The sequence below is a fragment of the Punica granatum genome, chromosome 1 (genome assembly GCF_007655135.1).
Source record: "Punica granatum isolate Tunisia-2019 chromosome 1, ASM765513v2, whole genome shotgun sequence".
NCBI lineage: Eukaryota > Viridiplantae > Streptophyta > Magnoliopsida > Myrtales > Lythraceae > Punica > Punica granatum.
In genome coordinates, this window is record NC_045127.1 from 7,564,435 (window position 1) to 7,591,863 (window position 27,429).

Below are 27,429 nucleotides of genomic sequence, written 5' to 3' on the forward strand. Positions count from 1 at the left end.
ATATTTTCAGAGTTTCATTTCTTTTTGCTAAATTGACATCAGAATTCATAAAAAATAATAATTCTAATGATACTTTAATCCCTCGCTGTTGAATGGGAGAACTTGCCTTGAATATTGAAGGCCCACTCGACCTTGGTGAAACTTTAGGTACGGCATCCTAATGCGGCGCTACCAAGTACTGAAGAACTAGTCAACAGGCCTGCACGTAGTGTAAAAGTTTGTTATTGTAAATTAAAATGTTTGATAATCTAAATTTTCTCGATTTTCTCCATCTTTATTGATAAACTTTTATTCTATTGAGGACGCAATACAAGGAGAAGAGTCAACGTAAAAAAAAAAGATAATGATCGGGTACTTTTCACACATTATTTTTCTAAATTTCCTTGAGAATCACCATCAAATTCTTTTTATACGATGAACGTTTAATAATAGAAGACTAGCCATTTATCACGCACATTGAGCAGACTTTTTTTTGTTGTTTGTATTCTATGTTGATAATATTGTATTGCTAAGACCTAACACCTTCTTTCATAATAGGGTAAATTACACAAAAATATATAAATTTTTACTTTTGTCTCGGTTTTAGCACGAGTTTTCAAATTTAATATAAAAAATTCTCAACGTTTCTATTGTTTCTCAAATCTAACAAGCCATAACAAAGCCGTCACATTTTCTGTCATATTTCCGACATGGATGGTAACGGACCCAGGAGCTGTACATGTGGCCGCCACATTAGGTCTCGACTCCTTCAACTCGGGTCAAACAATTTGACCGAAATCAAACCCGACCTAAGTGTGATGGATTTTGAATCTAACCCGAAACTAGTCCCCCAATTTCTTCTTTTGACTCACACGAGAACCGTAAATTCAACTCTTTCATGTGCTTCCATGGCAAGGACACCGGTGAAGTGTCGTGAGTTAGAAAGGGGAAAGGGGTCAAATTGTAATAAAAAGATAATGAGGGACGAGAATAGAAAAATAGAAAACGAGGGTATATTTTGTAATTTATGATATAGTCAGTTACAGAGAAGCAGTGGAGGCGTGAACAATGATTCATTGTATAAAATGACACTGATGTAATAATTTCAGATCATCTTGATGAATGAAAAGTGATTACCTCTCTGATTGCTTCTCTTTATCTCTGATCTTCTCCTTCTCTTAAGTTCCTCTTCTTCTCTTCACCTCTGTTTTACCGTTCACTGTGGGTTCAGTCCATCACAAGTGGTATCAAAGCCTCATTCCTGGCAAACATGGGAACTCGTAACCAGGAAATGAGCAAGTTATCAGCTGCATTGGAAGAACAAGACAAGGCGATGGTGGAGCTCAAGAATCACACCAGCAGTCGTATCGATCAACTAACAGAGATAATCAGTGAATTCACCTTGCAGCAGAATCGGCTGATGACTCAATTGCAGTAAAGTAAGTTTGAATCTCCCTCGCCTTCTTTGACTGGCTTGAAAGTGGGGCAATATTCCACTACCACTAGGATTGGCAAGCTTGATTTTCCTAGATTTGGTGGTGATGGGGTTAGGGAGTGGTTATACAGGTGTGAGCAATTCTTTGAGGTGGATGATACCCATGATAATGTCAAATTGAAGCTAGTTGTTATTCACTTGGAAGGAAGAGCCTTACAATGGCACCAGGCTTATGTGCGATCATTGGGAGTAGAGGGGAGGCATGTGAGCTGGAATGAGTATGTAGTTGTTGTGGTTTCGAGGTTTGGTGACTTGGGATATGAAGATCTTATGGCGGATTTGAAGAATCTGAGGCAAGAGGGGTCTATGTAGGATTACCTGACTGAGTTTGATGCCCTATTGAATAAGGTTACTCTCAACGAGGTTGATGCTCTTAGCCATTTCTTGGGGGGACTGAAAGCTGAAATCCAATTACCTATTCGTATGTTTCACCCTACTACATTAACCCAAGCTTATTCTCTAGCCAAATTACAGGAGTCTACATATACAATCCTCCACAAATCTGGCTCACCTGTCCCAAAACTGCACAATATTTTTTCCAGCAATAGCTACACAACTTCCTTGAATAACTCAGCAAACACACCCAAAAACAACTCAACTGTAAACCACAAAAACACTCACTCTCCCTCGATGAATTACAAGAGTACGGGCAATGGACTGTTGCCTTTGCCTAATCCTATTACCCATCGAAACAACCCTCCAATAAACAATCACCCCCACAAACCCTTACTCAGAAGGAAATGGATGAAAGAGGAGCTCAGAACCTTTATTTTTGGTGTGAGGAGAAGTTTATACCTGGGCACAAATGCTCAAGGAGACAAGCTTTTCTTATTGAGGTAGAGGCAATTGAAGAGGAACAAGAAGAAGGAGCAGTGGAAGGACAAGAAAAAGCACCACAAATATCCTTACATGCTCTCTTGGGTACCAAAAGCTTTCAGACCATGAGAGTAGTAGGGGCAACAGGCAAAAGACTACTACACATATTGGTCGACTCAAGGAGCACACGTAATTTTTTGAATGAAGAGTTGGGACAGAAGTTAGGGTGTCAAACTGAAGTCGTACCTACAGTGAAGGTAACAATAGCTAATGGGAATAAGTTGCGATGCGAGAGAATGTGCAAGAAGTTCCAGTGGAGAATGCAGGGCAGAGAGTATGAGGCTGACATGTTCCTATTACCCCTGGAAAGTTACGATATAGTCTTAGGGGTGCAATGGTTATCCACTTTGGGAGACATACTATGGAATTTCAAGAACTCGCAAATGAAATTCATAGTAGGAGGTAAGGAGAGTGTACTGCAAGGAAGTAACACTAAAGAGCTGAAGACTATCAACGAGGAACAAATGGAGAAGTTGCTACAAAGAAAAGATCAACTGGCTAGAGTGCAACTCTACACACTGGAACTGGCTTGCACTAGCAGGGTGCAACTTAGCAATAATAAGGCTCATTAGCAAACGCCTAAGCCGGAACCATTACTAAAGGAGTTCAAAGATATTTTCAAGGAACCTAAAGGCCTACCTCCTAAAAGACCACAAGATCACAAGATTCCTCTTAAGGAAGGAGCCCAACCTGTGAACATGAGACCCTACAGGTATCCTGCTCTACAGAAGGACGTCATTAAGAAGATGACTAGAGAGATGATGGAAACAGGGATTATTCAGCCCAGTCACAGTCCTTTCTCATCTCCTGTAGTGTTGGTGAAGAAAAAGGACAGTTCGTGGAGGATGTGTGCGAATTATAGAAGTCTTAACAGCCTAACTATTAAGGACAAGTTTCCTATTCCCTTGGTGGAAGAATTGCTAGATGAGTTACATGGATCATCCATTTTTTCAAAGATTGACTTAAGATCATGATACCGTCATATCAGAATGCATGAAATGGATGTGCAAAAGACCGCTTTCAGAACTCATGAAGGGCACTACGAGTTCCTAGTGATGCCCTTTAGACTCACTAATGCACCTTCTACTTTTCAAGGCCTAATGAATGAAGTTTTCAAACCCTATCTCAGGAAGTTTGTCATAGTTTTCTTTGATGATATATTGGTCTTTAGTCATGATGGACAGAGGCACATGGAGCATCTAAGGAAAGTATTTTCCTTGCTCAGGGAACACTCCTTGTTCGCAAAACTGTCTGAGTGTAGCTTTGGAGAAGATAAAGTGGAGTATTTGGGGCATTTTATATCGGCTGCAGGAGTGTCAACTGACCCTAAGAAGTTAAAAGCAGTTCAAGAATGGCCTACACCCATCACAGTAAAACAACTGAGGGGTTTTGTGAGTCTCACATGGTATTATAGAAGATTTGTAAAGAATTATGAGAGTATCAGTAAACCACTTACTGACCTCCTAAAGAAGGATTCCTTTTCATGGAATGAACCAGCTCAGGAAGCCTTCGAGAAATTCAAGGAGGCTTTGAAATATCCACACCAGTCCTAGCACTACTTGATTTTTCTAAACAATTTGTGATGGAAACTGATGCTTCTGGAGTGGGAATAGGGGTTGTATTGCAACAAGGGGAACACCCAATAACATATATCAGTAAGGTACTAGCTCCTAAGCATCAATCGTTCTCCGTCTACGAACGAGAACTCTTTGCTATTCTTTATGCAGTCAAGAAGTGGAATCACTACCTAAGTGGGGACACTTTGTCATTAAAACTGATCACCAAAGCTTGAAGTACTAGCTGGAACAGAGGCTCAACACACCTGTCTAACACACGTGGTTAGCCAAATTGCTGGGATATGACTATGAGATAAGATACAAGAAAGGCAAAGAGAACGTGGTAGCTGACGCTCTCTCTCGCATATCTGGACAACAACTACAATACATGGCCCTCTCTGTAGTGTCTACCAATTTTTTTGACAGAATTCAAGCTAGTTGGAACAATGCCCAAAAGACACAGCAACTTCTAACAGAATTAAAGGAGAGCCCAAACTCCCATCCGAAGTTTACTTGGAATGGGGAACAATTAAGGAGGAAAGGAAGATTGGTGGTGGGTAGTGATATTCCTTTACAGCAAGACATTATAGTAGCCTATCACTCTTCTGCAGTTGGGGGACACTCTGGGGCTCAAGCAGTCCAAGAGGATCGCAAACCTGTTATATTGGAAGGGGGTCAGACGGTTCGTGAGGGAATGCCAGATTTGTCAACAGAACAAGGCTGAGCATCTGGCCTATCCGGGACTCCTACAACCTCTGCCTATGTTGAGATTAATTTTCACTGACATTACCATGGATTTCATTGAGGGTCTTCCTAAGTCACTGGGCAAGGAGATAGTGTTTGTGGTGGTCGATATGTGCACTAAGTATGCTCATTTCATGGCACTCACTCACCTCTATTCAGCCGCTACAGTGGCCCAAGCTTTCCTGGATAATGTTTTTAAGCTACACAGGATGCCTGAGACTATTGTAAGTGATAGGGATCCAGTATTCCTAAGCAAGTTCTGGCAGGATTTATTCAGGCTTCAAGGGGTGGAGTTTCTGGCATCCATAGCCTATCATCCACAAACAGATGGGCAATCTGAAGCCGTCAACAAGTGCCTCGAGACGTATCTAAGGTGCATGACAAGAGAAAAATCAACTATGTGGGCTAAGTGGTTGTCACTAGCATAATGGTGGTATAATACTACCTAGCTCTACAGGAAGAACGCCCTTTGAAGCACTATACGGGTTCCAACCTCCAATCCATATGCCCTATCTACTCTATGACTCAACTCTAGCTATAGTGGACTCCTATATAATTGACAGGGAAAGCATGATCAGGACTCTCAAGTATCAATTGAAGAGAGCCCAAGGCAGAATGAAGACCCAAGCAGACAAGAAGAGAACTGAAAGGGAGTTTTCGGTGGGGGGGTGGGTCTACCTGAAACTACAGCCCTACAGACTAGGGACGGTAGTCAAAAGACCATCTGAAAAGCTCTCTTCAAGATTTTTCGGCCCCTTCAAAGTCATAGACAAAATCAGAAAGGTGGCCTATAGACTTAAACTACCAGCTTCAGCACAGATTCATCCCATTTTCCATGTCTCTTAACTCAAGAGGGTCATCGAATCTGCTAATTGCTCGACGGAACTACCTAGGTAAGAGGGCAGATCAGAAGACTCAACTAAACAACCAGCTGCAGTACTAGAGCGGAGGATGGTTAGACGGGGAAATCAGGCTGCGACTCAGGTGTTGATGCACTGGACCAACACCTCTCCAGCCGAAGCAACATGGGAGTACGCCAACGAACTCAGGTGGCGATTTCCCCAGTTTGACCTTGAGGGCAAGGGTTTTGAAGGGGAAGGGAATGTCGTGAGTTAGAAAGGGGAAAGGGGTCAAATTGTAATAAAAAGAGAATGAGGGACGAGAATAGAAAAATAGAAAATGAGGGTATATTTTGTAATTTATGATACAGTCAGTTACAGAGAAGCAATGGAGGCGTGAACAGTGATTCCTTGTATAAAAGGACACTGATATAATAATTTCATATCATCTTGATGAATGAAAAGTGATTACCTCTCTGATTGCTTCTCTCTATCTCTGATCTTCTCCTTCTCCTGAATTCCTCTTCTTCTCTTCACCTCTGTTTTACCGTTCATTGTGGGTTCAGTCCATAACCAGTGATTGAAAATTGCCGCCGCCTCCAAAAAAATGCGATAAAGCATATGGCCGAAAATGATTTGGAAGAAATTGTTCGATCAAACATGATCAATTAAGATGATGAACCAGGTACATCGCAGAAGTTAGGGTTTAGTAAGGGCAGAGAGAGGAAGAATTCGGGGATTTAGAGGAAACTAGGGTTTTTGTGCGAAAGAGAAGAAGAAATAAGGTTTCAGGTCTGATATGGGGAGGATAGCTTTCAGATTTGACTAGGGGGGAATGGATCTCGGGTCTGATTTCGATTGTGAGACAAAGAAGAAATCGGGTTAGGTTTGATTTGGGGTATTAGTTTGACTCGACTAGAGCTGATGTGGCAGCGTGATGTGCAGTACAAGTCGGCAATTTAACAGAAAATGTAATGGCTCTGTTATGGAGTGTCAGATTTGAGATACAACCAGTGTTATCAGAACCGGACCGGATGATGAACCGGAAGGGGTATGGATTCATGGGTTTATGGATTCAACCGGGGGTTCGATGGGTCGAACCGCACGTTTAATTAAAATAAAATAAATATTTATATTATTAAAAAATTATGATAATTAAGATAGAAGTATGATGATTTCAAAGATATATGAGAATAGTGTAAGAAAATATAAATATATTTAATATTTCTTACTTCAAAATAAATATTGAATTTTAATAAGTATTTAAAAGTAGAGTTAAAAGAACAAGAAAGTAGTGGTTGTTTGGTTGGTAATATACTAATATTAAAAGTAAAAGGTCATGAGTTCAAATTCTTACACAACCAAACAATTTTTACAATAAATAGTAAACCTATAAAACCCATAGAACCGACTGGTTTGATGGAATTTTGCTCAAAACCGGCCGGTTCTATGGGTCCGGCGGTTCAAATGTGCATTTTAGGTTTTCAGGCGATTCGGACCGGACATGGTGCCGGTTCGGTCCGGTTCTTATAACAATGGATACAACGGAAACGTTGGAATTTTTTTATGTGAAAAGTGAAAACTCGTGTCAAAATATAGATAAAATTGAAATTTTTGAATTTTTCTATGTAATTTACCCTTCATAATATAGATACTTTTGTTAATTAATTATAACATGTTATTACCATATCAAGCCAAGTGTTCTTCATTGATTAATTAACATATGAAGGTCGGTCAATATAAAATCTCACAATTTCACATTTCTTCCTGACCTTTATTATTGTATATAGATATAAATATGTGCATACGAGCGCTAACAATGGTTGACGGCTCTAGAGGAATTGTAATTGAGCGAGTCTACAAATCGCAAGAATCATATCTAAGATTTAATTAACTATGACATGCTATTACCATATCAAGCCAAGTGTTCTTCATTGATTAATTAGCATATGAAGATCGGTCAATATAAAATCTCATGATTTCACATTTCTTCCTAACCTTTAATATTGTATATAGATATAAATATGTGCATACGAGCGCTAACAATCGGTTGACGGCTCTAGAGGAATTGTAATTGAGCAAGTCTACAAATCGCAAGAATCATATCTAAGATTTAATTAACTATGACATGTTATTACCATATCAAGCCAAGTGTTCTTCATTGATTAATTAGCATATGAAGGTCGGTCAATATCTCACGATTTCATATTTCTTCCTAACCTTTAATATTGTATATAGATATAAATATGTGCATACGAGCGCTAACAATCGGTTGACGGCTCTAGAGGAATTGTAATTGAGCGAGTCTACAAATCGCAAGAATCATATCTAAGATTTAATTAACTATGACATGTTATTACCGTATCAAGCCAAGTGTTCTTCATTGATTAATTAGCATATGAAGGTCGGTCAATATAAAATCTCACGATTTCACATTTCTTCCTAACCTTTAATATTGTATATAGATATAAATATGTGCATATGAGCGCTAAAAATCGGTTGACGGCTCTAGAGGAATTGTAATTGAGTGAGATTTAGTAAATTACCGGGTGGTAAGCATATTTCTTTTAAAATTGGAAAAGGATTAGATCTTTCTTTCCCCTTTTTGCCATTCTCGGCGTGTTCGGTTTTGGAGTAATATTCATTACTTTACTCTACTTTTAACTCAATTTATTTTCAATTCAACAATACAATTATTATTTTTCCTTTTTTTCTTCAATTTTTTTTATCTTAATTACTATTCAATTCAATTTTTAATACTAAATTCTCTCAACTATTCATTTCTTTTTTCACAATTCAACAACATAATCATTATTTTCTTTCAACTATTCATTACTTTTTCTCTTTTTTTCCTATAATTGAACAATATAATTATTACAATTTCCAATAAATATAATTATCTGTAATTGGAATGGCGAAACAAAGCCTTAGTCTTTTGGGCAAGAACAGGGCCCATCAATGAGATTGGCTGACGGACCAAAATCATCTGTAGAATAAACCAAACACCCACGAGCTTAGCATAATTTTAATGTTTCCAAACAAAGAATCTCCAATCCCCCCATTTGTTTTTTCCATTTAAATGTTTCATAAACTCAGCCCTCATGTTAGGTCTGGTCCACCAAAGAATTACTAGAGCAAACTTTCCCTCGGCTCCACACACGAATATCGAAAACGCACGGTGATGGAATTCTTAAAACAAGTTTATCGAAACGCACGGTGATAATTACTCAAAACATTTCCTCGTTACGAAGATGTAAAACAAGTTTAAGAAGAAATTGATTAATCAAGATTTGTTATCTTAAAGTGTATATATATATATATATATATATATATGATAGATTTGAGAATCGAATTTTATAGGTCGTTTAATAGCGTTGATGTCGTGTCAGATTTTTATCTTTTCAGTTGTTATTTTCCTTCTCAGAGGAGAATTAATTAATAAGCCCCAGCTGTGAATGTGAGAAATGACAATATGAATGCCATGTGAGGGTATGAAAAATCCAATTGGAATCAATCAAATTCAATATCTCCAATCGTATGTTCTTTCCATCTTCCGGTCTTCTTGATGTTTCCCAATTTGGGCCTCGATATTCGTGCCCTAAAATTTATTTGGTCGAGTTATACTAAACTTATCAAATTGATACCCTACATGATATCAATGAAAGTCGTGAATTGTAATTAGTTTTGAATGAACTTCCTTTTACTTGAATCGAGGTCCGTTCACTCAACTTTTAATTAATTATGTATTTATTATGCGCATACCACAATTTACGAGAAGTCAAGCCAGTTAGATTTCATCGTTACTTGGCTTTATATTCTCTAGTTCATATCAAATCTTTACATACACAATGGGTCAATTTCCGGAGTTTCTCGTACCACGTTCGCATGTTTTAGTCTCGGATATTAAAATTCAAGTTTGAAATCCAGTTTTCCGTAGCTTCACGTGCTCGTGCTCGTGCTCGGTCAGTCCAGCCAACCATTTTGAGTACCTACAAACATTATAACCATAATTAACTGGATGATCGGCCCGTACACATGCGCGAACTGGAGGTATTACAGATAATTGACGTTCTTTTTTTAACGTTAATATTTTTGTTTAAGGAAATTCTAGAGTAAGTTAATTATATCTCTGACCTGAGCAACTATACTCAACATCACGATAATACTCATTTCTCTTATAAAAGATTTTAGATCGTGAGTTGCGACATCACTCAATGTAGCAATTTATTATATTCATTGTAAAATTACGCTTATTGTCTTTTCATGAATATAGGTCCCTTTGGTTTCCTTAAAGGGGAGATAGCAACACGACATTGTGCCGTTTATTGCATTTCTATCGATGACTATACAAAAGGTCATCCGTCAAAAAACTTTCTCAGTTAGACGTGACACATCCCTCCATCTCGTTATAGCTTTTAGTGCTGTACACAGGCGCTATGTCAATTCATGGAACTTGTACCGGTGCGTTCGATTTCAATGTTAAAATAATTTTGATTTTGATTATGAAAAATGACAAATGTTGTATAGTGTGTTGAGTTAAAGTTAAAGTTAAAATTTTTGATTTGAGAAATGTGTATTTTTATTGTGTAGTGGGTTGAGTTAAAGTTAAAGTTAAAATTTTTGTGATTTTAACACTGAAAACAAACGGATCAATAGAGTTGCCCTTCCCCCACCCGCCCAGCAAATTAGAATTCCGAGAAATTCTAATATGATTTAGCGTTATGGTGTCGTAGTAACATTTTAATTTAAATGTTTAATATTTCAATTTAAATATTTATAACTTTTACTATATGTGATGAACTATAAAAAATACGAAACATTTAAATTGAAAGACTAAATACTTGAATCGAAAGTATAAGTAAAAAATATATGTACAAATCACAAATACTAAAATACTAAATATTTGAACTAAAATATCAAACACGAGTTATGTAATGCATTATCACGTTAGACGGGCCCTAGAAATTCCATTGGATCACAACACTTGGGTCGAATGACTGGAGGAATTATTATGACATGTTTTCAATGCTTCCAATGCCAGCTATTCATTTCATGGTACTTGCTACTTAGAGTGTTCCCCACCTCTCGTATTTATCAAAATTGTGCATTTACTCACATCCGGCGAATCCGAGAAGATTTTCAGAACTCCAAAAATTTTGACGTGTCAAGCGATGCAATTTTTGGCCGTTTTACCGCAATAAATGATGGTTTAAGATTCCCCGCGGCAGTAATAAAAAAATTCTAAGACACAATCTTTTTTTTCGATGTACGGCACACAAAGATTTTACTTTTGACGAGAAAATCAGATTTGATTAATTACGACATGACGACATGGCTGCGATTGCGACACCCTCCCTCTCTCTGTCTCTGATGGTTTTGGTCTGTTCACTTGTGCTAATAATTAAGTCGACCTAACCAAACCTTCCCGGTCTACATCCACTCTCCTCTCTCTTCCCTTCCCCACAGTCCCACTCGCCCAACAAATCTTCAATCGCCTTCCCCCGTGTCCTGCTCCATATGCTCTCTGTCCCGGGCATTTCATTGATCATCTCGTCGACAGCCCTGATACTGTGACCACCCCGGGCAGCTCCATTGAAGGATGAGTTTCAGGGAAGACAGTGATGAGGGAAGGGATCTCAGGAAGCCCTTCTTGCACACCGGCAGCTGGTACCGTATGGGCTCCAGGCAGTCCAGCATGATGGGCTCTTCTCAGGCGGTCATCCGAGAGAGCTCCATATCGGTTGTTGCCTGCGTCCTGATTGTGGCTTTGGGTCCTATCCAGTTTGGCTTCACGGTGAGTAACAATCCAACTTGCTACCTTCTTCTTGATGGGTGCTTCGATCGATTGTCCAGTGAATCTTGGTTGCTTTGCTTGTGGATGGTCAAGCTGCTCTTTTGACTGTCGAACAATGATTTCAGCTCAAAGTAAGCAACAATGAGAAATGGTTGGCTTGGCATGCAAAGTTTTGGCTTTTTACTTAGTTATGTTAGTTTAGCTCAAAAATGAAAGGGGTAGACTCCCTGGATTGAAGCTGCTGTCAGTTCGGTTTGGTTACTTTTCCTCATTGCAGAATCAAATGATTGCGCCAGTAAAAAGGTGCTTGCTTTGATTGTTGACGAAGAGATTACTTAAAGGTGATTTATTATGAGAAATGGGTTAGCTTCCATAATTATATTTCTCACTTTGGATGATGAACTTAACCAATAAGAACTCCTAGTGTGGTGTATTAAGTAATTTGCCGCTTCCGTGACTCAATTTGGTTGTTTTCACTAGCCAGAGCAGAATTAATTGACTGCTATGGAGTTGCCTGGTTCAATTATTGAACAGCCACTAAGCCGAAAGTGCAAGAGAAGTTCATTTTATACTTTTGTGAGTTATTTTATTGTCTCTGCAGTCAGGTTATTCCTCCCCCACACAGAGTGCAATCGTTAAGGATCTCGGCCTTACTGTCTCAGAGGTGCGTAATTATACCACTACTGCCCTGTGCTAATTCTCCTCTGTGTTTTCTTAAGTACTGTTACTAAACTCATTAAATTCTTGGTTCAGTACTCTCTATTTGGTTCTCTTTCAAATGTGGGAGCTATGGTCGGGGCCATCGCCAGCGGACAAATTGCAGAGTATATTGGACGCAAAGGGGTATGATTCATGCAATATATCTAATTAATAATTCTTAAGCCATTACGATATTCTCTTGATTGTTTGATTACTTTGATTGGACACAAGAGTTCTAAATGATCTTTCATCATTCACAGTCTCTAATGATTGCAGCCATACCAAATATTATTGGATGGCTAGCCATTTCCTTTGCTAAGGTTAGCTCCCTCAAAAATTTTTGGCTCTTTTTTCTCTTCATCTGCATCTTGGCTGCTCTTACCTTGACATATTATCATTTGCTTCTTCTAGGATTCTTCCTTTCTCTACATGGGAAGATTATTGGAAGGATTTGGTGTTGGCATTATTTCTTACACGGTGGGTTGTAGTTTATTGTGGTCGTTCGACCTTTCTTATGGAACCTATGATGCAAATATTAATGTGCCGCTTTTGGTTATTGGCAGGTCCCTGTGTATATAGCTGAGATAGCACCTCAAAATATGAGGGGGAGTTTGGGCTCTGTGAATCAGGTTGTGTTCTTTTAGCTGTACCTTCTCACTGTAATTGAGTCTTATACTTTGAACTTCAGTTATTACCTCAGTGTTATGACATTTTACAAAATGGGAGCTAACTGATTGGGCGAGATTTTCATGTTCTCTAGCTTTCGGTCACAATTGGGATAATGTTGGCTTATCTCCTGGGGATCTTCGTTGAATGGAGAATACTGGCCGTTTTAGGTAATAATATTCCCTCTTTCTCCCTCCCCCCCCCCCCCCCCCCCCCCCCCCCCCCCCCCCCCCCCCCCCCACACACACACGCGCGGATGCTCCTAAAAGTTCTCTTATTCTTCTTTATTCATCCACTGGGCATTAAAATTTTTACATTCCTCAGTGATCCTTGCTGGAAATAGTGTGTGAAATTAGTATTCTCCACAACTATATATGCTGGTTATGATAACTAAAGAAACTAAACATAAAACTGTAGGTTATTCTGAGTAGAACTAGGAGTTGATCATGTCCAAGAAGTGTAATTCTGTTTCTACTGGCAAAATAGCTTTGATGGTTATAAAGGAGGCTTAGACTTGCTTCTTTTACTTTCTTTGTTCTCATAATTGGTTTGGTGTTGATACATTACTCTTCCTCAAGTTTTATACTTTCTTTTTGTCTCTGTACATTTAACTGCTAATAAGATGAAATTAGGATATAGGAGTGGGAACTTGTAAAAGATGAAGACTTTGATATCTTCCTTTTCTTGCAGGTATATTGCCATGTACAATACTGATCCCTGGTCTATTTTTCATTCCAGAATCTCCTCGGTGGCTGGTAAAAGTTTATTTTAGTAGACATTCTACTAATTTTGTTTTATCTCTGTTCCAGTTGTCTTGATTCCGGTTTTCTTTCACGAATTTAGGCAAAAATGGGCATGACGGAAGAGTTTGAGTCTTCTTTGCAAGTTCTCCGAGGGTTTGACACTGATATCTCCCTTGAAGTGAATGAAATTAAGGTAACAATTGAAATAATACAGCACTCAAATGCAGTATTGTTAATTTTTTTAGCTTATCTTGTTTGAAGTCAATCAGTTGCCCGTAATTTACTTAATTTTATGCAGAGAGCTGTCGCTTCGAGCAGCAGAAGAACTACCATCAGATTTGTAGAACTCAAAAGAAGAAGATACTGGTTCCCTCTAATGGTAATAATATTTTCAGCAAGTTTTGCTTTCCCATATGACTAACGAGGCCTGAATTTGTTTGATGTTAAACCACTGAAAGCTTTCTCATATAACTGATAGTGTATATCTGCATGCAGGTTGGAATTGGACTACTTATTCTGCAACAGCTCAGTGGAATTAATGGTGTACTATTTTATTCTAGTGCCATTTTTGAAAGTGCTGGTGAGCATATGGTCTGTGTCTTCCATTTATATACTTGCGACCGCAAATAATGGGAACTAAAAGTAATTGTTCCTGTTATGGGAAGAAACAAGTCTAATCCCATAAGACTATTTTCAGAACTCACTCTATTCCCTTCTTTTTCTCAGAAACCTTAATGCAAACCCTGTTGTTTGTTTTCTCTATGGATTTCATTGGGCAACAGACATACTTTTAGTGATCTTCGATATACATATTTATATTTCCATATTCTTTGTATTTTAGGGATTACATCAAGCAATTTAGCAACATTTGCTCTTGGTGTTATTCAGGTATAGACACATAGATTTAGAAAAAATTTCATAAAATTTAGTCAAGAAAAAGAAGAAATGAGATGGTGGTAATATTTTCTCATGATTTTGATCCCATCTTTAGGTCATTGCTACCGCAGTCACTACTTGGTTGGTGGACAAAACGGGCCGAAGGATTCTTCTCATTGTGAGTTTAATAATGAGAAACTGAATCTTAGTGGTAGGAAGTTCATCTTTTTCAGCACAAAATATGAGTCACTCTTCCTACTTCAGATTTCCTCTGCTGGGATGACGGTCAGCCTTCTCATAGTTGCAGCATCATTCTATATAAAGGTAGGATAGCATGTTTCCTCAGCAGATCAAATGTAGGTTCTTGTTTGGCTATACAAAATGTTTCTCTTTCTAGGTTTCTTGCGTGACCAATGCGCTTACAAGATTCCTTTTTCCTTGCATAAAAGACTAAGCTTTTCATTTTTTTTTCTCTTTAATTTAAAACAAACAAAAACAGATTGACATGCAATCTGATGGTTGTTACTTTTTTTTTAAAATAAGAAATGAAGACATTAAATTGGGACATTTCTTCAAAACCATAAGATCGGGAAGAATGCTCTGGTTTTTGTTATTATCTCATTCATTATCTGTTTAATTGTGACACAGGGTGCGATATCAGATACTTCTACTCTCTACACTGTTCTGAGCATTCTCTCTTTGGTTGGAGTTGTGGTATGTAAATGCTTTCTTCATGTCTCTGCTGCTTGGCAGACACATGCCCTTGAATTTCCACCTTATCCATCTCTTCGTTTCAGGCGATGGTCGTTGCTTTCTCCCTTGGAATGGGGCCCATTCCATGGATTATTATGTCCGAGGTAAGCTAATTTTCTCGTCAAATATATTTGATCTGTGTCTTTTGAAGCTTTAGTGATCAGAGGGAAGAATAATGATCTCACGGCCTTCACATTTGCTAATTGCAGATCCTTCCAATTAACATAAAGGGCCTTGCTGGAAGCATTGCAACTCTCTCCAATTGGTTCACCTCGTGGGTTATCACTATGACTGCAAACTTGCTCCTAACTTGGAGCAGTGGAGGTTCCTCTCTATTCCTGACCCTTTCTTGGAAAATATTTTCTTTTTAAAAAATTCGTTAATCACTCAGAGGGGACCTTGTGACGGTCGATGGTTATGACCAGTTGAATATGAATGAGTACTTTTAACACCTTATCTCCATTGGAACTCTCTTAATTCGAAAAATTTGCTTGTGATTCCAAAATAGGTACATTCACAATCTACATGGTAGTGAGTGCTTTCACTGTGGCCTTTTGTGCTATTTGGGTGCCTGAGACAAAGGGAAGAGCTCTAGAAGAAATTCAGAGGTCCTTCAGATGAGGCTTTCTTTCTATTCCTGTTTCCTTTCCTTCCTTAATGAGGCTGGTTCAAATTCTCCTGATGACTATCAAGTATCAACCCCTTGTATGCAACACCGAGAATGTAGTAGTATTCCAGGCAATAGGGGAAAAGAAAAGGCAGGCATTTTCTTCAGCCCGCTTGACTTTGTTCCTTAGTTGGACTGTATAAATTGTACCAATTCCCTAGCTGTATTCTTTTTGTGGCAATCCATATATATTCTTCATTTGGTACTAAGGTTATGCTGTTCTATCGCAAACTTGTTCATGTCCGTTGAGAAAAATAATGTATAGAAACAATGTTAAACAAGTTTTTGTTTATAATATCCCAGCGTTGCCGAGCTATGCGGGTGATTGATTGATTGATTAGTTTGGTTTGAAATTACAAGAACCGAAGATTGTGAAAATAGAACCCTAACAATTATTGTTTGGTGAAGTTGACATTGCAACGAGAGGTCAAAGATCCATAGGGCAGCCCAAGATAGCAAAAAAGGCCAACACATGACCGTTAGGTTTCTATTTGAATTGAAGCTTTTCACGTTACCGCCTGATGAGTGATCTTGATCAGTGGTTTCTGGTAAGGATGTGCACGGATATAAGGTAGAATCAGAACTGGTTCTAGATAGCTGAGTATCCAGAATCGGAATCAGAATTGGGATTGAGAACCGGCTCTTTTCTCTTTATTATATATATATGTATATAATATTTATATCTTAAGTAAAATTTGAAAAAGAAAAGTGAAGAACCCTAGAATAAAATCATCTCTCCTCTCCCTGATTCATCTCTCCCCCAAGTTGCCCCGCTACATCCCAATTGTTTCTCCAGAGTCCAACGACCAATCATTTCTCCATCCCAATTATTATTGCTATCAGTTGATATGCTCCGAAGCCCCTCAAGGATAAAGATTACCTGTCCTTTTGCTCGAAAATTCCAAATTGGGTACCCGGAACTTGTGATATAATACAAGTTCCGGGTAGGATCCGCTTCCAAGGTTTAGGACGGTAGGGTTTGGATTCAAACTGTCGGAACCGGAAGCGTATAGGGCAAGGTCTGGATACCCTAAAGAATACAGGGTATTCGGACCCACGCACCCCTAGTTTATGGATAGACATTTGGAGTTTCAGTTGTCTAACTCTGCAGATCGAACAGTTGATCGTATCAACATGATGCGTGATAAAAGCTCCGACAAGAACTCATGAGTTTGTATCCGTTCATTATCTAAGTCGATTGAGGCAAGATTTCTATATATATTTTTTTAATCAAACCGACATAAGTTCCTTTCAAAGAGCCATGTAAATATGAGGACCAAATGATCTCTTACAGCTTCCAATTGTCATTTAAAGGAAGTAATCGTGAGTATGGACTACTCAGTTTCATATATGCATGATACTACACCATCGGTTGAAGAGTGTCGAGCTCAAACAAGTGAAAACGAGACAAACAGCAGCAGTAGCCAAGAAATCCCAGTGACTTCTCCAGAGACACCGATAGTGAAAGATCAAGCAAGCTACTTCACTCACAGAACCTCTTTTATGAGCTTCTCGGTAAGAGCTTTTGGGAGTCCCATCACGCTGTCAGTTGTTCCCATCTGCATAAGATCACAAACTCAGAATAAGTCCACCATTGGGGGGCAAAAATTTTTAAGGATGAACTGTAGCAAATCATGAAATAACTTGACTATGGCCTAATTTCATAAAATGAGCTTTTATCAGCTATTTCTGTAGATGTATTAACTTCAGAATAAATTGACCAATGCGAGGTTCACTGGTGGAATTCAAAGTCAAAAATGACCAGGCGATCTATCAGTCCAGATGGAAACTTATGAAATAGACAGGGATCGACTAATAATAAGCCAAACTTTCTTTATCATATAGCTAATAGATATTACTATTTACAAGGTGTAAGTGGGCAACGTTGGGATAATAAGCGAGAAAACTAACCACGTCTTTTACTAATGGCAATATCAGAGGATGCTCTATGATTAGTGCCCCAGCAACGTATAGCACATTTCCTTCCTCAATCTACAGAAGAAAAGATTACAGAATCGTCAGCTCGTTTCGGGATCGAAATCAGGAAGGGCATAATTTAACTGTTCTTATAACAAAACCAGAGAGAGCGTAGCCAGTACCAGCTTTTCAATCGTTTCATCTGGTATTTCATGAAAAAATATCTGCAACACATAAGAATTATTATCCACAAAATATCACGAAACAATTATTCGAGAAATCATCAATTTTTTTGTTAACTGCGCTACTTTGGTGTTATTAATCACCTTATTATCTAATTCCAAAATAATAAACCCCTTTCTAAGTTATTAATTTTCAATCTGGAGTAAGGCCAGACTGTTGTCAAGCTTTATTGAAGGCTGAGCTTAATATCAATTTTTAGGGTCGCCACAGGAAATCAAGTCAGCTTGAGCCGAAAAAGTGATACTCGAATAAGAACCTAGTTTTGAGCTATGGAAATATCTCCAAATATACCCATCATATGAAAGGCAAGTGTTTTATTTTATGCAGCGCATCCATTCCATTGCTTCATACCAGAAGTGGTGCAACCGTTTTTGTATTTAAATGTAATGTCATCTAATGATCTAATCATTAAAACAAGTGTACCTCAACTCTGTCCCATCCTCCTTTCCTGATCCCAGTTTTAAGGTTAGTAGCGAGGACAGAGCTCACGGTAGCAGCTTGTCTCCCAGAATATCCTGCAATGCATTCCCAATCGCACCTCCATCACTATAAACGCATTGCAAGAAACATGGAAGACATGTTTGTGTCACACTTTTTCTAGTAGATCACCTTTTATGAATTCCCAAGCTTCTTCCTTGCTGGATGGTTTTTCCCTGACAGCACCTTCATACACCACCACCTCCAAATCATTTTGTTACGGTAAGAAATAACTCAAAAACTTCACAACCATAAGTAATATATTATAGGGGAAATATATCACCAAAATGCCATCTATGTTTGAGGGTACAGTGCACAGAGTCTCGCTTTATTAATAATTAAAAAACATCTACAGTAACTTATCCAGAAAGAAAAAGGATTAGGGGAAAAAACATATATATATATATATATATATATATCAGCAATTAACAGTCATTTAAAGTTTAAATTTGCTTGTGATGGTGGAGACTGAAGAGTTTTGTGATGGTGGTGACTGATGTATTAAGATGATAGACAGACCTATGGAAAGTTGGTGGTTCAAATGGAAGAAGAAGAAACAAGACTAATAGAAGGCATATATATATTCATGAAAAACAATGGATAGTTCTTGAATAATTTTGATTACTAACCGAAAAGGTATTTGAAAAGGCTTTCAAGTTCCTGAATGGCCATAAAAGTAGCTATGAAACCACAAAGATAACATGGAAATTGATTTTTACTTGGTCAGCAGTAATTAATAGCGTGGGCTCAACAGCATCCTTTGTGTAGTCACCCAAAGGGAGCTTCTGGGAAATGGCTCCTGCCTGACAAGGTTCCCAAAAATGAAGTAAGTACCTAACTGATGTCATGCTCATACCATCCAAGCTTTTCGATTAAGGACGAGGTAGTGAACCATTAACTGGAAAGAATGACTCGACCAAGATAAGTAAAAAGGCCATCGTAGTTGTATAAAATTCAGCAAATTTCTTAAGCTAAAACCCCATCCAGAAAATGAGAATTGCACTTTCAAGCTGTTAGATCAATGAATTGACATGCAGAAAATAAGCAGGTAGCTATTTAACTGTTGCAAATATACTCGAATCTGCCCATTTTTTTATCGTTTTGAAATTGTACAAGGAAGCCCTTTATTCCTGCTGTGAACAATAAATTTCACAGATAACCTCCTTCTTCAAAAGCATGAAACCGAAGTGAAAGGAAGACCAGCAAGAGGATTGAGCACTTGTGCTCGTATTGTTAGACCTGTACACTGGAAAAATGGCCACCCAAGGGAAATTATACCCTTGGGTATAATTATACCCTCAAATCATAGATTGCACAAGGTGGATCTTTTTTCTTCTTCTGAACTTAATTGGACGTATAACTAAGGAAGTTCAACATGGAGGACATACTGTATCTGCTGCAATCAAAATGGCCGATTCAGAACCCTCTGGATTATTTAGAGAATGTAGTTTTGATGTGATAGCATCTGCCTGAAACAGAACCACTCAATCAAGAAAAGAGATCTCAATCAAAATTCTATCCTCAGGATCCCGAACAATCAGAAAAACCTGAACAAAATGACTCAAGAAATTCCACCGGGAGCAATATATGTAGAAAAAACAATAACATTGTCGCAACAAACTAAATCGGTTTTTCAGCATAGACATTGATGTAGCTGCACACTACCTTAGCCTCAGCAAGGGCCATCACCAACTCTTCGGGCTTATCCTTTCGGATACTTTTCTCATCAATATCTGCACTCTAAGTAATGAATATATTTAAAGTTAAAAGCTTCCGGGCCAGAGAATGCAAATTCCAAACACCTATTAAAAGTGGTGGAAAAATGTATACCATCAGCGTGAATTCATATCCCATCTCGGCTAGAATCTTCCGCCGGGCTATTGAAGAAGACCCGAGAATTATCTGCACAGACCCGAATCACAAACATTTCCAAAAAGACTTTAATACAAACAATCCCACACCATTTTCATTCTCGACATTAATCTGCAAACTCGAATAACTCCTAGTCCGTTCTCTCAGCTCCTTTCCGGTTTCGCAACAACCGTCTCCTCCATCTTAAATACATCCACGAGCTATGTGGAAGCTTGGTGGCTCAAATTGCCACACTCAGGAGCAACAAGAAAGCTTCGGTGAAGCTGAAATATAGCTCAAAGTGCGTAAAAGAAGAAAAGGGCTAGCGTAGCGAAATGATGTAAAGTAGAAGGCGACCTTGAACGGAGAAGAATCAGCTTGCATCTCTGCGGCTGCTCTCTTCAGTGAAAGTGGGAAGAACAGAACGAGCAATGAACAGAATAAATTCACCTTTCTTTTTTTTTAGAATTATGTATTGCGAGAAATTGAAAGGATTGATGACAAAAAAAAAATAAAAAGAGCATACGTTAATATTTTTTTTTAAATTCTGGTACCAACTTTATTTTTTGACAAAAAAAACTTTGATTTTCTTATTACTTTAAATATTTGTGCCTTTTTCATCTATTTTCGACGAAAAATGATGTTTACGCGATAAATGATGCCGTGCAACTTCAACAAAATTTTAAAAAATAAGGAAAAAAAGTGAGGAAGGCATTGATGGCAGAAATGGTGAGCCACCGCCTCTCGATTGGAGTCAATGGTGACACTAAAGGGTACTGACAAACCTAATTAAGGGATTGATAGATGGGCAGAATCGAGAGGCCTCGATCCCGACCATCAGCCTTGAGGACTCTCCCGATTTTGGCAGGTAGGGCTTCGATCCCGATCACCACCCCTGATTGGGATAGTCGACACCCTCCAAGATCACCAATGACCTCAGTCAGGGTTATGATGACTAGCCGAGACCCTCACCCTTTCTACGATCATAGCATTTCTTTCTTTTTTTTTTATTTTGCTAATATTGCGTGACATCATTTGCCACATAATCACAATTTTTTGTCGTGTCAATAAAATTGGTGAAAAATGACACAAATGCCTCACATGACAAGAAAATCAAAATTCATATTTTTTTGCTAAAAAATAAAGTTTGTGCCAAAATTTAAAAAGGGGGTCAAAGTTCATGTTTTTTGAACCATTAACCCAAATTAAAATAAACAACGAACTTCGCAAGTTTTTCTTTTTTCTCTTTCACCCTTTCAAGACACAAAAACACCGTTGCTGAGACAGTCTAATTAGGCATCGTAAAAGGCAATGCTGGTAAGCATTAGTTGTCCTTAGGGATAGAAGCAGGATTTAGCTCGAGAGAAGTTTTAGGAGCGGCAATAGAGATATAAACATTTGGATTTAGAGGAGACGAAAGGCAGTAATTTCATAAAAATTTAGAAACAATATACAAGTTTCCTTAAAATATCAGAATGATAGGGGAGTCATAGTCCATCCCTGACTATATCGCTAAATACATGCGTAAATAACTTGGCCTCATTGCTTGGGTACGGTCCGGATTGATGGTTATCGAGTGGAGATTTCCAAATTTAGCTAGTGGACCTTCTTTGCGCTCCATTGGACATGTTCATTCGGGCGAGCTCGTTCGATTTTAGGATCACGACTAATTGATGAAGGTTTATTTACATGGCGATGCAATCGGGCTACCAGGCTAGAATATCTTATATTACTTCGATGCCACGGGCAGAAAAATCAACCATATTGGGCCAAGTAGCCCAATAATGGTTCATTTTGGGCTGAAGACGGAGTATCTACGAAAATGAAAAATTGATCCAACGGGTTCATAATAATTGAAGATTAATGAGTGCAAGTCCTTTATTTTTCGAGATGTCTTATGTTTCCTTCATCTGCTCTTTCGTGTCTCATATATACACACATATGATTTAACGCCATATTTTTCTTATGAATCGTGCATTTTCGAAAGAAAAAAAGGCAAAAGTATTGGCCTGCTATGGGTGGAAATAAGTAATCGAATTAAATAATAAATAGATTAATTAAGATATTAATTAAGCTGATTAGGCATTCTTCGGATATGTATTTTTTCCTTTTCTTCATCATACTAAGAAATTATTTCTTGAAAGAAGGTATTTCAATGCAGCGACGTTCATTCCCCATCTGAAATCAAGATTATTTATATTCGATTCTCATTATTAGGATTTATCGTACATCTTCATATCTTATTTCTTGGCGTATTACTATATAAGCTGAGCTGATTAATTGGAATACGAATTGGTTTTTGTTCATTTGAAAAGTAATCATGTTCCCCGACAACACGAGAGTAAAGAGAGAGCGATATTTTTGTTCTGATTTTGAAATCGACCTGCATATAATAATCACTATCCTATAGTGAAAGCTTCCACTTGGAAAAAGGACAACGGGAGGAAAGGGGTACCATTAGTTAATTTGTCTTGTCATCTCCAATCATATCATAGACAATTCAAATCACTCGTTTTGATCACTTCTCGAGTTGATATTCGAGCTAGATTAGTCTCGGATAATAAATTAAAAATATATGTAATTTCATTGAAAAAAAATTACTTAACTTGATCTCTTCCATTTTAGCACAATGACTAAAAAGGGTTAGATTGTGTAAAGGACTCTTGACAAGATATGTAAGTTTCCGTAACACGATTACGGTTTCGTCTATGGGCTAGCCAGACTCACATGATACAAATAAAAAATAAAACGATCATTCACGTAACTTCGCTGATAAGTTCAAATGCCGACGCTGCACAAATCCATCAATCCACTTGATACAAATTGGAAAGTGAACGCGTTATGATACGTGAAAACGAAGTGAAATTGTGTCGATTTGTGTGGTGTGGCAATTGGAAAAGTTGCGCATGCCTCATTATTGGAGAAGACCGAGTCAGAGAGGCCCATTCATTTTTTCCCTATGGGAGGGGCATTTGATGGTAACGTTTGGCCTTAGGCTAGCCGCCAGAGGAATTTTCGGACCCAATTGATCAGCCGACCTATCGAGATCTGGGTCGGTAATCTGTTTGCATTACATTTCCACTCCGTACAACATAGAGTCGATTACATACCTACGATCATACATATAATTCGTGCACGAAAAAAGAAAAAAAAAGTTTTTACGTTTTTTTTTAATCGTAATTTTGAACGTGTGTAGGGATAGATCGTTAGCTTGATTTTACATGGTACACGGGGGGCAAACCTCTATGCACCCCAAAGCAGTTAGAATCGAGCTTGACCGTATTGCGATAACCGAATAAAATTGAAATGATGTGTTTTTTCTTTAAGATAATTGCGCCATATAACCTAACGTTTGAATAAATTCTTAATTCTAACCCAAACTTGATTTTTTACCTGAGATATCCCAACGTTAACGTGTTGGTTTCACATCTATCAAGACGTTAATTTCCTGTTCAAAATTGAAGGAATTGCACACGTGGCACGTTAATTTTGTAACAAGTGTCGGGATAGATGTGAAATTAACGTGTCACGTATGCAATTCCATCAATTTTGGACTAAAAATTAGCGTCGAGATAAATGTGAAACCAACACATTAACGTTGGGATATCTCAAGTAAAAAATCAAGTTTGTACTAGAACTAAGAATTCATTCAAACGTTAGGCTATACAGCGCAATTAATCAGCTTTTTTTTGGAAAAAGATATCATTAGTGATAAAAGTTTGTTATTTTTTTAACTCGAGTCATATAAGTATAAATTTGTAAAAAACAGTTCTAAAACGTTTAGAAAAGCGACGGATTTAGTCAATTTCGTAACTGGCCGTTTACGGACGCTAACATGGACATAACACCGTCTAAAAGATAATAGTTGGCTATTAATATGGACACATGGACCAATCATCGTACGCAATGTCAGAAAAATTCTTAAAGGTTTAAAAAATTATAATAATAAATATAGAAATATATTTAAAAATTGCATAAAATGAACTAAAATTAAATACAAATCACCTTGCCCCAAAAAATATTAAACACAAATCAAATTGAAATAAAAAAATGTAATAAAACCAAGAACAAACATAAAATAGAAAAAAAACTAAGATTAAAAAGTAAATAAAATTACACCAAAAGAAAAAAAAAAGAGGAAGAACAATAGAGGAACGGAAAAGGAGGAAGGAGGAGGGAAGAACAGCCGACCAAGCCCAACCACCACCACCTCCGGCGTCTTCCTATTCCCCGTCTCCACCTGCTGCTTCAATTGGCCACCTCACCCTCCATCATCTTCTTCTTCTAGGACTCGATGGCATCACCGCCTTCCTAAACGAGCTCCATAACTCAGCTTGACCTCCTCATCTTGCTAACGAGCTTCCTTGCCTCGATTCCTCATCTCTCTCTTAGTATGCGATTCTAGTAGCTCATTCGTGGTCTCCTCATCTCCTCTAACTCGAGCAGAGCTAAGTTCTCCTTACTCTCTCGCTCTCTATCTCTATCTTGGCCTCTCTGTCAATCTATGTTCTTCCTCGTTCCATCTTTTTTGCATCGCAGTTGAGTAGAACCCTAACGAGAGCCGCCGCGATGGCTTCTTCTACTCATTGCTCAGTCACCACTCTTCACTTTTGGCTTACCCTTTCGAACAAAGGGCTCACATCGGGTGGCCTTTCCTTCCGGCCACCCTCCGTTGGCGACCTCCCGGCGATGTCGCTAAGGGAGGGGTGGCTGAAAGGGGTCCCTCGATCTAAGCACCCTTTCTCCACCTTTTTTTTTAAAAAAAAATTTAATTCTTTCTTATGAGTAATTTATTTTTTTGTTTTGTTTATTAGTTTTAAAATTTTCCTATAATGTAATATCACCACGTAGACAATAAACAACTAGATATCACCATTTCTAACAGCGTTATGTCAACGTCGGCGTCTGTTGATGGTCAATTACGGAATGGATCAAATCTCTCACTTTTCTAAATGTTTTAGAACTTTTTTTTGTAAATTCAAATTTATAGGACTTAAGTTTAAAAAATAACTAATTTTTAGGATTACTGCTATTTTTCCCCCTTTTTTTTCAATAAGTTGGCACTTTACATGTACGCTTCCACAAAAGAACACCAAAATTTAATTAATTTATTTATTCTCTTATATAATATATTGTTTGGTAAGACATGGCCATTTTCTCGTGAAGTTCATGCATTATGCGGTGCAATAAAAAATGAATAAATAAATAAGTACTTCATCGTTTTCTGGCCAAAAAAAAGGTTTACTGGTCCACGTAGACAAGAGGGAAAGAACGATTGGGTGTGGACAAGAATGGTGAGGTCCATGCTGGAAAACGCGTGGGAGTTGCCACGTAAGTCCAAATCAATCATAGTCAACAAGATGACTCGGCTTTCAGTCAAACTCACATTGGGGCACTTTTTTTTTGTCATTTTCTTATCATTATTTTTTAAGACAACAGAAAAAGAAAAAGAAATTCTTTTCGATCAATAAATCCAACATATAGACGCCACCACAGTACTATTGCCCCCTCTAATCTCAATTATTAAGCCCCCTTTTCTTTATTTTTTATTTTTCCTTTGGTAGAATTTTTTTCTTTTAATCTCTTACATAATCAAACCATTTTTCCTTAATTATTTCCTGATAAAAAATGTGAATTACCCAAAGTATTTTTGTCTCTTTTCGCAGCCATAAGAAGGCTTCTAATTGAAGCGTGATCTTAGCTCATGAAGTTATCGATATGAAGATTTGTGATTTTTTTTTACTAAACTAGTGAGTATACTCTCTAGAAAGATAGACTAGCGTAATGATATACGTTCGGAATGATAATCAAGAGATTTCTAATTTAGCGTGTGTTTATTTCAACTTAATCAAAATAAATGTTTAAAAGTTAATTGTAAAGGAAAATGAATGAGAGAAAAATAAGAAATGAGATTATATACTATTTAATCATTTTTCCTATACATTTTTTCTTTAATTAATTAAGTGTTTCATTTTTAAACACTTAATCTATCAAACGCCACCTTAGTATCGCAAGTGAGATTATCTATGTCCCGTTATTTAGTTTTTCATTTCTTTTACTAAATCTATGAGTTTTTTTTATTATAATCAAAAAAAGATAGTTAGTATTCACAAAATTTCTAGCTTTATTATGTGTTAAAATTCTGGTTTAGCATATCTGGCCATTAATGAGGCACTGCATATATGAAAATACTTTATATTAATTTCACATTTATTGTTCCAGGTGGGGCATATAAATCTCACAGATTGGAAAGGTAAATTATGTTGAAATGATGCTTTTCTTTTTAATTTCTCAAAATATCTTGATAAATCTAATTGAGTAAATTTAAAAGAAAAATCTTGCAGGTATGAACAAGAATTTATATTCAGGAAAATAGGAGAAAAATATGGCATTTCTTTCAAATTTTTGGCTTATGCGAGATTTTGCAAGCGATATTGATCTGGTCCAGGTTTTCAATATATGTGAACACTAAAAAATTCTTGGAATTGAATGATTAGAATAGTAGATACTATTGAGAGGAACCTTATTTAATTAAAGACGATGGATATTCAACGCATTTGAAAGCATCATTCTGCAAATATCATGATATTATCGAAATAATCAGACCGATTGGTTCGACCATAGGTGGCATTCTCTTTTTTCTTTTTCTTTTTTGGAGAATTTTAATTTAATCCTCGTATTATCTGGTATATACTATCCAATAGTTGAAAAAATAAAGTCAGCTACGACCATACTGAGAGAGCCTAATCTGAAACTGTTTGGTAGCCTAATTACGGCACACATATATACATATATATAATATAAAGATTGCATTAAATTTTAGGTATATTCCCATCCGTTCAAGCAAAAAGGAAGAAAAATCAAAACCAAAAAGCTAAAAACATAGAAATTGCGTGAGACTTGTCAACACATGAAAATGACATTTGTTTAGTTACGGATAATAGTAATATAATACCCATAGTTTGGTAGTAACTCCACTCCCAATCATTATTATTTTCTCTTTTAGGTTACAGGAAAAGATGCGTACTATAAAAATATATATATTAATTAAATAGCATAATACTCATGATTCAACTAACAAGAATTGAACTTAAAAAAGTCTTAGGCGATTGTGTATGCATTATTTTATTGCCATTGTTATTATATTTCAATCAAGAATAAAAAAAAGTGCTAAATTGCTTAAATCAATTCTGATTTATTATTCTTATTCTATTATTATTCACGAAGAACGACAGTAAATTCATATCCCGATAT

At 37.4% G+C, this 27,429-nt stretch overlaps 2 protein-coding genes across 5 annotated transcripts; one reads left to right on the forward strand and one right to left on the reverse strand.

The window, feature by feature from the left end:
* Positions 1-10,895: 10,895 nt before the first annotated feature.
* On the forward strand, positions 10,896-16,001 carry LOC116192399 (sugar transporter ERD6-like 6). Of its 2 annotated transcripts, XM_031520944.1 has the most exons (18): positions 10,898-11,283; positions 11,885-11,947; positions 12,037-12,126; positions 12,243-12,302; positions 12,394-12,459; positions 12,546-12,611; positions 12,743-12,818; positions 13,339-13,403; positions 13,492-13,584; positions 13,690-13,770; positions 13,887-13,971; positions 14,233-14,279; positions 14,383-14,445; positions 14,532-14,591; positions 14,916-14,981; positions 15,065-15,124; positions 15,230-15,344; positions 15,529-16,001. In XM_031520944.1, exons 1-18 carry the CDS (start codon positions 11,089-11,091, stop codon positions 15,639-15,641), a joined length of 1,464 nt encoding a protein of 487 aa, XP_031376804.1. In that variant the 5' UTR covers positions 10,898-11,088; the 3' UTR covers positions 15,642-16,001. The 2 variants fall into 2 exon arrangements, 1 of the variants encoding a protein (XP_031376804.1); XR_004154056.1 differs by lacking the exon at positions 14,233-14,279 and having other exon boundaries at positions 10,896-11,283.
* An 871-nt stretch (positions 16,002-16,872) lies between these two features.
* Positions 16,873-20,685, reverse strand: LOC116201867 (7-methyl-GTP pyrophosphatase). 3 transcript variants are annotated; one of them, XM_031533345.1, is made up of 10 exons: positions 20,533-20,685; positions 20,155-20,226; positions 19,990-20,064; positions 19,713-19,793; positions 19,044-19,127; positions 18,457-18,526; positions 18,271-18,362; positions 17,787-17,828; positions 17,599-17,679; positions 16,873-17,246 (listed from the first exon to the last, which is right to left on the reverse strand). In XM_031533345.1, the coding sequence occupies exons 1-10, from the start codon at positions 20,557-20,559 to the stop codon at positions 17,175-17,177; spliced, it is 696 nt and encodes a 231-aa protein (XP_031389205.1). In that variant the 5' UTR covers positions 20,560-20,685; the 3' UTR covers positions 16,873-17,174. The 3 variants fall into 3 exon arrangements, with proteins under 3 accessions (XP_031389205.1, XP_031389286.1, XP_031389363.1); XM_031533426.1 differs by lacking the exon at positions 19,713-19,793; XM_031533503.1 differs by lacking the exon at positions 19,044-19,127.
* Positions 20,686-27,429: the final 6,744 nt, after the last annotated feature.